We start from the raw sequence: 9,899 nt of genomic DNA, 5'->3' as shown, positions 1-9,899 counted from the left end.
ACCGTGCCGTACCGTGCCGTACCGTGCCGTACCGACCCCGCCGCTGTGTCGTGACCCCCTCCCAGAAGCTGCCCCCTCACCAGGTGTTTCTGTGGGAACAGAATAAAAAGGACTTGACACAACCACCGGCTGGTCCCGACTGCTGCCTGCGCCGGGGGAAGGGGGCGGGCGGCGGGCCGGCTCCTGGCGCGGCTGGGAGTCCCCGGGCCCGGGCGGCGCCGGGCAGCGCTGCGCTCCGCGGCTCCCACCGGCGCTGCTGGGCCGGGGGATCCCCGATCCTCGCCCGGGCCGCACAGCGGAGCCCGGCGCAGCAGCCACCCGCCGGGGAAGCTCCTCCGGGGCGGGCCGGAGGCGGCCGGACACGGCTTCCGGCGCGGTGCGTGGATGGGCCGGTGTCTGGGGGCTGGAGCCGGGGCCGAGGGGGCGCGGCCCGGGGCGGCGCCGAACATCACGGGCCCCCGCAGCGGCGCCGCCCGCGCCCACAGGGGGGCGCCGCAAGGCGGGAGGAGGCCCGAGCGCCGCGGCCAATGGGAGGTGCCGCACGCCGCCGGCTCTGCCCCCCGTCCCGGAAGTGCCGGGCCTGGCCCCGCCCCGCAGCCACGACATGGAGCCGCCGGTGAGGGGCTGGGGGAGCGGAGGGGTGGAGGGGGGGTGTCGTGACGTCACTGCCCCGGGTGCCCGACCCCGCGCGGTGTCCCCCCTTCCTCCTCCCCCCCCCCCCCCCCATCGCAACCCCCGGGGGCTCCGTCCCGGGTACTGCCCCGGCTCCGGTACCGCCTCGTCCCCGCGCTCCCGGCTCCGCAGCGCTGCCCCGGCGCCCCCGTAACACCCCCCGCCCCGGTGCTGCCCCGTCCCCGCCCCGCGCTGCCCCCGGCGCCCCGGCACCGCCTCCCCGGGGATGCCCCGGGGTCCCGCCGCGGCCCCGCAGCCACCCCGGCGGGTCCCGCAGGTGCTGTCGAACCCTGAGGAGGTCGCGGAGCTGTACCGGGAGCTGAGCCGGCACCCGGGGCTCGGCGCCGCCTGCCTCGGCCCCGACGTCACCACCCAGTACGGGGGCAAGTACTGCAGCCTCTACACCGGTACGGCGCGGGGGGGGTCTGTCCGGGTTGGGGGTCTGCCCGGGCGGAGGGTCTCCCCGGGCGGAGGGTCTCCCCGGGCGGGGGGTCTGCCCGGGCGGGGGCTCTGCCGGCCCGGGGGGCTCGGTCACGGCCGGTGTCCTCACCTGCTCTCCCGCAGAGTGGTCGCAGCGGGACCTGGCACGGGCTGAGAGCGTCAAGTTCTGCCGCCAGTACCTCATCTTCCACGATGGGGCGTCCGTCGTGTACTCGGGGCCCGCCGGCACCTGCTCCGAGATCAAGGACGAGTGAGTCCCGTCCTGTCACCCCCCCTGCTCCCCCGCCCTGGCTTTATCTCGGCGGGGGGGGGGCTGACTGATGCCCACCCACCACAGGCTGCTGAGCAGGGAGTCCCCCAGCGGGATGCTGAAGGCCGTCCTGCGCAAGGTCCCCGGCAAGGAGAAGGAGAAGCAGTTCCTGGAGGTGAGGAGGGGGTCAAAGGGGTGCTGGTGGAGACGTGCTGGCGCGTGGGGCCACCCCAACATCTCTGCCCCCAGGTCTGGGATCAGAACCGCAAGGTGAAGAGCATCGACCTGACTGCGCTGGATAAGCACGGCAGCGTCTACGATGATGGTGAGGGGCTGGGGGGTGCTGGGGGATGTGGGGGTCCTGGGGGGTTGTTCCTGACCCGCCCCCACAGACCAGTTTGGCTGCCTGGCATGGTCACACTCGGAGACCCACCTGCTCTACGTGGCGGAGAAGAAGCGTCCCAAGGCCGAGTCCTTCTTCCAGAGCAAAGCCCCTGAACTCGGCACCTCTGACGAGGATGTGGTGCGCCCTGAGAAGGAGGATGCACCCCTCAAGGTGGGGTCCCCCCACCCTGGGGCTGGTGGGAGCCATTGAGGCAGCCGTGGAGCTGATGGGGCTGTGCTGCAGGGTGAGCAGTTTGTGTACCGTGAGGACTGGGGGGAGACGCTGAGTACCCGCAGCGTGCCCGTCCTCTGCGCATTGGACATCGAGGGCAGCAGCGTCTCGGTGCTGGAGGGCGTCCCGGAGCACCTCTCCCCTGGCCAGGTTGGGACAGCGTGCCCTGGGGAACCAGGGAAGGGAGGTTCTGGGGGGGCAGCGGTGACCCGAGCTGCTCGGCACCCCTCTCCACACAGGCTTTCTGGTCTCCCGGTGACACCGGCGTGGTGTTCGTGGGCTGGTGGCACGAGCCCTTCCGCCTGGGGCTGCGGCACTGCACCAACCGCCGGTGAGTCGCCGCGGGGCGAGGCGCCCGCAGCCGGGCCCCGCGGCCCCGCTGTGACACCGTGTCTCTGCTGGCAGGTCAGCGCTCTTCTACGTGGACCTGACGGGCGGGAGATGCGGTGAGCAGCGTGCGCCCCAACCCTGCTGGGGCCCCGGCTCCCCACAGCCTCTCACCGTCCCCTCATGCCTGTGCAGAGCTGCTCTCTGAGGACACCAGAGCTGTGTGGTCCCCACGGCTCAGCCCCGACCGCTGCCGCATCGTCTACCTGGAGAACGATGCCCTGGGTCCCCACCAGCAGTGCAGCCGCCTCCGCATGGTAAGCGGCACCCAAGGGGGACCCCAGCGGGACACCAGGGAGGTGGCAGGGTGCCTGTGCTGGGGTGAGGGCCGACAGGAAGAGGGTGGTGCCCCCTCCCTGGGATGCAGCAGGGGCTGACAACCTGCAAAACTCATCCCATCCGTGTTTCCTGCAGTACGACTGGTACACCAAGTGCACCAGCACGGTGCTGGAGGCTGTGCCGCGGCAGGCATGGGGTGAGTACAGCCCTGGGGTGGCACAGGATGGGGGTACAGGGCTGGGGGGGGGAGTGGGCGCTGCTGAGCACTGCTGATCTTGTTACAGGCGCCTTCCCGGGCATCTACTGCGGCGCTCTGCCGGGGCTGTGCTGGGCAGCCGACAGCCGCCGGCTGGTGCTGGATACGGCCCAGCGCAGCCAGCAGGTGAGGGCTGCCACGCTGGGACGACAGAGGGGCACGTGGGGGGGGTGTTGATGGGTCAGGGCTCCGCTGGACTCTGCCCTCATGCCCCTAGGACGTGTTCGTGGTGGACACAGCGACAGGCTCCACGACCTCGCTGACGGCTGGTGAGTGTCACGCCAGCAGCACCGTGCCAGTGCTGGGGAGGGTGTTGTGCCTGAAGGTCTGACAAAGCACCCCCCCTCCCCAAGATGCCCCCCAGGGAAGCTGGTCTGTCCTCACCATCGACCGGGACCTCTTGGTGGTCAGGTTCTCCACCCCTAACTGCCCCCCCACGCTGGTAAGGTGACCACCCGCCCCCAACCCAGCGCCCGCTGGGCCCTCGGTGCCAGTGCTGACCCTTCTCCCCACAAAGAAAGTGGCCGTTCTGCCCAGCGCCGGCCAGGAGGCGCAGGCACGGTGGGTCTGCCTGCAGGACGCGCCCCCCGTGCCCGGCATCAGCTGGGGCATCCGTACCCTGCAGCCCCCACCGGAGCAGGAGCACCCCCAGTACGGTGAGTGCCCAGAGAGTGGAGGGAGGCAGGTTGAGCTCCACCACACCCGATGAGCTCTGACCCACCCCCCCCCCACCCCACCTCTACAGGGGGCCTGGACTTCGATGCCATCCTGCTGCGCCCAAGCGAGAGCCCCACCTCCCAGAAGTCCCCCTTGGTCGTGATGCCCCATGGTGAGAGGTTGCCCCCACCCTGCCCCCTGCCTCGGGCAGGCAGCGTCAACCCCTTGGCCTTTGCCTTTCGCAGGGGGTCCCCACTCTGTCTTCACTGCCGGATGGATGCTGTACCCAGCGGTGCTCTGCCGCATGGGCTTCGCCGTGCTGCTGGGTGAGTGATGGGGGGGCCTGGGCACTGCCGGGGGGCACAGCACCCGTGGTGGCACCGGGGTGGGAGGAGGAAGGGCTCTGACACTTCACCCCCCTCCAGTGAATTACCGCGGCTCGCTGGGCTTCGGCCAGGACAGCGTGGCCTCCCTGCCAGGCAACGTGGGCACACAGGACGTACGGGACGTACAGGTATGGTGGGGGGACACAGTCCTGGCCCCAGGGTGCCCCGTGCTCCTGCGGGTGCCCCCAGGGAGGGAAAGTGGGGCCACCTGCCTCAGCGGTTGTCCCCCATGGCCACAGCTCTGCGTGGAGCGGGTGCTGCAGGAGGAGCCGCTGGATGCTGGCCGGGTGGCTCTGGTGGGTGGCTCGCACGGGGGCTTCCTGGCGTGCCACCTCATCGGCCAGTTCCCTGACACCTACCACGCCTGTGTGGTGCGCAACCCTGTGGTGAACGTCGCCTCCATGGTGGCCACCACCGACATCCCTGACTGGTGAGTACCACCGGCCCTGGTGCCCACTGCCCTGGGCCCCTGCCACCTTGGCGCCACATGTGCCCCTGGCTTTCTGCCCACAGGTGCCTGACAGAGACAGGGCTGCCCTATGCTCCTGACACCCTGCCAGACCCAGATCAGTGGATGGCGATGCTCTGCAAGTCGCCCATGCGCTATGTTGGCCAGGTACATCCCTGTCCTCATTCCTGTCCCCATCCCCCATCCCTGTCCCTGTGCCCTCTGGCAGTGCTGGCACTGAAGCTGTGCTGTGCTGGCAGGTCCGTGCGCCCGTGCTGCTGATGCTGGGGGAGGACGACCGACGCGTGCCCCCCAAGCAGGGGCTGGAGTATTACCGTGCCCTCAAGGCCCGGGGGGTCCCCACACGGTGAGTGGGGTGCTGGGTGCCCGGGCAGGGGGTGCAGGCACAGTGCTGATTCACCTCTCCCCTCCAGGCTGCTCTGGTACCCAGGAAACAACCACGCGCTGGCCGGTGTCGAGGCGGAAGCAGACGGCTTCATGAACATAGCGCTGTGGCTGCTCAAGCACCTGCGGTGCTGACAGCCCCCCGCCACTTCCACCCCCAATAAACAGTGTAGTTCAGCACCCTTCAGTGGTCCTGCCAGTGTTGGCTCCTCCTGGGAGCTTGCAGACCCCCAGCTCCCCTCCCCGGCGGGGGGTGGCGTGTGTGGGGTGGAGATGTGGTGTGTCACAGCAGAGGGTAGAGCCCGCCCCAGCACGCAGGCAGCTGGAGAGCTGGCACGGGCCAGGCCCCTCGCGCCGCCTTGGCAGGCTGCCTCCTGCTGCGCAGCACACACCCGCAGCCCGGCATGGCGGAGCAAGGCCCCATGGCCTCGGGAGCCCAGCGGGACGCAGAGGTGGGCAGAGGGGGCAGGGGTAGCTGCGTAGGCAGACAGCCCTGATTTGGGGGGTGGGTGTGGACAAGGGGGGGAGCTGACACCCTGCCGGCGTGCCTCTCCCCCCGTACCACCCAGGCGGCCAGCAGCCCTGCCGCCTGCTACCGGGAGCTGAGACAGTTCCCTGCCATCAGCCGCGCCGCCCTTTGCGCCGCTGCGGGGGGAGAGACCTTCCTGCTCTACACCGGTGAGTCGCAGGCTGTGCCGCCCCAGTGCTCTTGGCCCACGGGCTGGGCACGAGCAGGCGCTGACCGTCCCCTCCCACAGAGTGCAGCCGGCATGACCTGCCCCGCCGCCAGCTCCTGCGCTTCAGCCGCCACTACAGCCTGCGGCGCACCGCCAGCGGCAGCCTGGCCGTCAGCCGGGCAGCGCTCAGCACTGGGATCCAACACCAGTATGGCATAGGCGAGATGTGGGATGGGGCAGTGTGGCCAGTGCCCGTGGCATGGCCAGTGCCCATGGCGTGGCCAATGCCCATGGCGTGACCAATGCCCACCGTGTTGCGGCTGCCGCAGCCTTCCTCGCTCCTGCCCACAGGCTCCTCAGCCAGGACTCGCCCACGGGGCAGCACCGCGCCGTGCTCAGCCGCTGCCCACGGCAGGGCCATGAGCTGCTGGAGGTAACAGCATCCATAGGGCTCACGGGCAAGGCAGGAGTGCTGGTGTGGGGTGGTGGCTGCGGCATGCTGGTGCTGACCCCCCGTCCCCCCAGGTGTGGGGCAGCGGTGGGCGCAGTCACAGTGTGGACCTCACAGCGCTGGGGAAGCACGGAGAGGTCTACACTGAGGGTATGGCTCCTACCCGTGTCCCCTTCCCTGAGCACAGGTGGGGGTCATGGCCAGCAGCCCCAGTGCCTGCCTGGTGCTGCACTGTGCCTGTGCCAGGCTGGGCTTTGGCACCCGCTTACCGTGCCAGGGCCCTTCGCCTGCCTGGCCTGGTCCCGCTCCGAGACACGGCTGCTCTACGTCGCTGAGAAGAGCCGGCCCAAACCACGGCCCCCCTGTCCCTGGGATGTGCCGGGAGCAGCAAGGCCAGTGGAGGAGGATGAAGATGAGGAGGTGGGTGCCATGTGCCCCATGCGTGGGCTGTGTTCCCCATAAGCGTGCCCTGCACCCCCTGAACATGCTGTGCCCAGACCCCGACCTCTGGGGCCACGGGCCGTGGGGCTGACGGGGCTGTGCCGCAGGGTGAGCAGTTCGTGTACCACGAGGACTGGGGGGAGGCACTGAGCACCCGCAGCGTGCCCGTCCTCTGCGTCCTGGACCTGGAGAGCAGCAGCGTCTGGGTTTTGGAGGGCATCCCAGAGCACCTCTCCCCTGGCCAGGTCAGGATGGGGTGCAGGGAGAGCCTCCAGGGGGGTCAGCCTGGGGCTGTGGGATGAGCCCGACTGTCATGCAGGCCCTGTGGTCCCCGAATGACCGTGGCGTGGTGTTCGTGGGCTGGTGGCACGAGCCCTTCCGCCTGGGGCTGGCCGCCTGCACCAACAGGAGGTGGGTGCCGGGGTCGTGCCGGGATGGCTGCTCCGTGCCAGCATGGCTGTGGTCAGTGTGGCTGCAGGGCTCCAGCCTGACCCATGCCCCCTCCCCAGGTCAGGGATTTTCCACTTGGACTTGGCCAGCGGGTATTGCGGTGAGCACCAGGGGCGTGGGGGGTATCCTGGGGCTCCCTGGGGTGCTGACCCACTGCTGCCCACAGAGCTGCTGTCGGATGAGGCCAGCGCTGCCTTCTCCCCTCGGCTGAGCCCTGACGGCCGGCGCCTGCTCTACCTGGAGGGGGAACTGGGGGGGCCGCACCGGCAGTGCCTGCGCCTGCGCATGGTGAGCAGGACCCTGTGGGGCCGGGCACGGCTGTGCCAGCCTGCGGGACCCAGCCTGGGACGGCACAGCCTCTCACAGTGCCCGGCTGGGGTGGGAGGTGCCTCAGTTTCCCCATCAGGCACCAATCCCTGAGCACCCGCTCTCCTCAGCTTACCTGGCAGACGAGGCAGACGGTGACGGTGCTTGACATAGTGCAAGAGCCCACAGAGGGTGAGCGTGGCACAGGGGGGTAGGGCTGGGACCCCTTCCCCAGTGCTGGGTGCCCACGGCCCGGGCTCACTATCTCCCTGCCGCACTCGCAGCCTTCGCTGGGCTCTATGCAGAGGTGCTGCCACCGCGGTGTTGGGCATCCGACAGCCGCCGAGCCGTGCTGGGCACCCCACAGCGGAGCCGCACGGTGAGTCCCCGGGACAGGGCGGGTCAGGGATGTGGCCCCCACACCCCACGGTGATGGGGGTCCATGCTCTGCTCCCTCACAGGACCTGCTACTTGTGGACACAGAGGCAGCCACCGTCACCAACCTGACATCAGGTACGTGGCTCCGGGGCACCCATGGGTGCCCCAGCCAGCATCAGTGAGTGCCAACATGTTCTCTGTCCTCAGGGTCACCCGAAGGGGCCTGGGAGCTGCTCACTCTCCAGTGGGACCTGCTGGTAGCCACCTGCTCGGCCCCAAACCACCCCCCCAGCCTGGTGAGCAGAGCCCTGGCACCGCACGGCACAGTGTGAAACAGCGTGGCAAAGCGTGGCCAGGCAGAGCGTGGCACAGCCATGGACAGCACAGCATGGCAGAGCGCGGTGGCCTGGCATGACAGCCCCGTGCAGCCTTCGCAGGGTATGGCACAGCTTCAGCAGAGCCTGGTAGAGCACAGCACAGTGAGACATGGCTGGCTCCAGCGCCACGTTGCATGGCACAGTGTGGCAAGGCCCAGCACAGCTTGGCATAGCCGGCTGGGGCCACGCACAGCATGGCACGGCCAAGGATGGCATGGTGGGCACAGGATGGCATGGCATAGGGCACCAGAGCGCAGTACAGCTGCCCTGCAGCAGGGGTGCCCCAGTATCCCCCACCTCACCCCCCCATCCTCCCACCCCCCCGATGCCTGTCCCAGGTGGTGTCGGTGCTGCCACCGGCGGGCCAGGAGCTGCCCCTCCGCTGGGTGCCAGTGGAGAATGCCCCAGTAGTACCCAGTGTCACCTGGAAGACCCTGACAGTCCGGCCCCCCTGCAATGGGCAGAGCCCCACTGCGCTCGGTGAGCACTCTGGGGGCCCCTGCTGCACCTGGGTGCTGCCTGGGTGCCAGGGACCCTCAGGAGCAGTGGTTGGGCTGGGTGCCCAAGTGGTGGGTGCTGAGCAGGACCCCTTCCTTCCCTGGGGCAGGCACCCAGGATTTCGAGGCACTGTTGCTGAGCCCGATGGACAGCGTGGCACCGCACCCCCTCATCGTGTGCCCCCATGGTGAGTGAGGGGATGGTGGGGACACCCTGGCAGCACTGGTGGCAGCCTTGGTGATGTCCCCTCTGATCCAGGTGGCCCCCATGCTGTCTTTGATGCCCGCTGGCGCCCGAGCATGGCCGCCCTGTGCCAGCTGGGCTTCGCTGTGCTCCTGGGTGAGTGCCGGAGATCCTGGGGATGCAGGGTTCCTGCATCCAGCTGGTGACACGACCCCACGGCTCCCGTCTCCCCAGTGAACTACCGCGGCTCCCTGGGCTTCGGCCAGGCCAGCATCAGCTCGCTGCTCTCCCGTGTGGGGGAGCAGGACGTGGCGGACACCCAGGTGAGGGGGTGCTGCAAGGGTGCTGCTGGTGGTGGGGGCTGCTGGGTGGATGCTGGCGACGGGGCCCTGATGGTGGGTGCCCCACGGGCGCAGCTGGCGGTGGAGCAGGCACTGCGCACCGAGCCCCTGGACCCACACCGCCTGGCCCTGCTGGCTGGGTCCCACGGAGCCTTCATCGCCCTCCACCTCCTCACCCGTGAGCCGGAGCGGTACCGAGCCTGCGCCCTGCGCAGCCCCGTCTGCAACCTGCCCTCTCTGCTGGGCACCTCTGACATCCCTGATTGGTGAGTGCCACCCATCACCCCGAGCCCTGCCACGTCCCCACGACACCCACCAGCACCTCCGTGCCACAGGCGCTACACCTCCCTGGGGCTGCCCTACGCCTTCGAGCGGGTGCCCCGTGCCGAGGAAGTGGCCACCATGCTGCTGCACTCGCCCATCGCCCAGGCAGCCCAGGTAAGGCAGGGGCAGGATGGGTGCAGGGTGCCAGATGCTGGGGGGGGGGTGGGGGAGGTGGGGGCTGGGCACTCACCGCTGGTTGTGCCGCAGATACAGACACCAGTGCTGCTGTGTGTGGGGGCCCGGGACCGGCGTGTCAGCCCTATGCAGGCGCTGGAGCTGTACCGGGTGCTGCGGGCCAGGGGAGTGCCTGTGCGGTGAGTGGGATGGGGTGGGGGGGCGGGAGAGGGGACAGAGCCCTAGGGAGCCAGCTGAGCACCCCCATCCCACCCCAGGCTGCTGTGGTACCCGGAGGGCGGCCATGCGCTGGCTGGCGTGGAGACGGAGGCTGACGTCTTCCGGAACTGCGCCCACTGGTTCCTCCGGCACCTGGAGCAGCCCCACCGGGAGAGCCCAGCCCAGCACCGACCTTAGTGCCCATGGTGGCTCTGCAGCTGTGCCAGCCCCAGAGTGACCATCAGCCTTGGGGACCTGAGGAGGAAGCAGTGAGCACAGCCAGGAGTGGGATGGGCTGCTGGTCTGGGCTTTGGTACCAAATAAACAGGTGAGACCCTGTGCC

The 9,899-nt window shown here is 69.7% G+C and overlaps 1 protein-coding gene across 1 annotated transcript; it reads left to right on the top strand.

The window, feature by feature from the left end:
* Positions 1–888: 888 nt before the first annotated feature.
* Positions 889–9,889, top strand: APEH (acylaminoacyl-peptide hydrolase). The gene is made up of 43 exons (XM_084269814.1): positions 889–1,079; positions 1,237–1,363; positions 1,451–1,538; positions 1,613–1,688; positions 1,756–1,919; positions 1,992–2,129; positions 2,219–2,310; positions 2,385–2,425; positions 2,502–2,623; positions 2,781–2,841; positions 2,930–3,027; positions 3,119–3,170; positions 3,255–3,343; positions 3,419–3,557; positions 3,647–3,730; positions 3,804–3,884; positions 3,984–4,072; positions 4,184–4,374; positions 4,458–4,560; positions 4,653–4,759; positions 4,827–4,925; positions 5,183–5,249; positions 5,367–5,475; positions 5,556–5,682; positions 5,826–5,907; positions 6,000–6,075; positions 6,203–6,345; positions 6,474–6,611; positions 6,686–6,777; positions 6,876–6,916; positions 6,983–7,104; positions 7,254–7,314; positions 7,407–7,501; positions 7,584–7,635; positions 7,708–7,796; positions 8,216–8,357; positions 8,485–8,562; positions 8,634–8,714; positions 8,793–8,881; positions 8,975–9,165; positions 9,235–9,337; positions 9,431–9,537; positions 9,616–9,889. Exons 1-43 carry the CDS (start codon positions 899–901, stop codon positions 9,752–9,754), a joined length of 4,446 nt encoding a protein of 1,481 aa, XP_084125940.1. The 5' UTR covers positions 889–898; the 3' UTR covers positions 9,755–9,889.
* Positions 9,890–9,899: the final 10 nt, after the last annotated feature.

Source organism: Gallinula chloropus, assembly GCF_964237585.1.
Source record: "Gallinula chloropus genome assembly, chromosome: 12".
Lineage (NCBI taxonomy): Eukaryota > Metazoa > Chordata > Aves > Gruiformes > Rallidae > Gallinula > Gallinula chloropus.
Note: the sequence above shows the minus strand (reverse complement) of the source record. Positions and strands in the feature narration are given on the sequence as shown.

What these genes read in the sequence shown, in the direction of transcription:
- APEH (XM_084269814.1), top strand. Translation starts at nt 899, where the DNA reads ATGCCCCGGGGTCCCGCCGCGGCCCCGCAGCCACCCCGGCGGGTCCCG. An exon ending in AGCACTGGGATCCAACACCA is followed by an intron (nt 5,683 to 5,825) that starts GTATGGCATAGG and finishes TCCTGCCCACAG; the next exon opens with GCTCCTCAGCCAGGACTCGC. An exon ending in AGTGCCTGCGCCTGCGCATG is followed by an intron (nt 7,105 to 7,253) that starts GTGAGCAGGACC and finishes CGCTCTCCTCAG; the next exon opens with CTTACCTGGCAGACGAGGCA.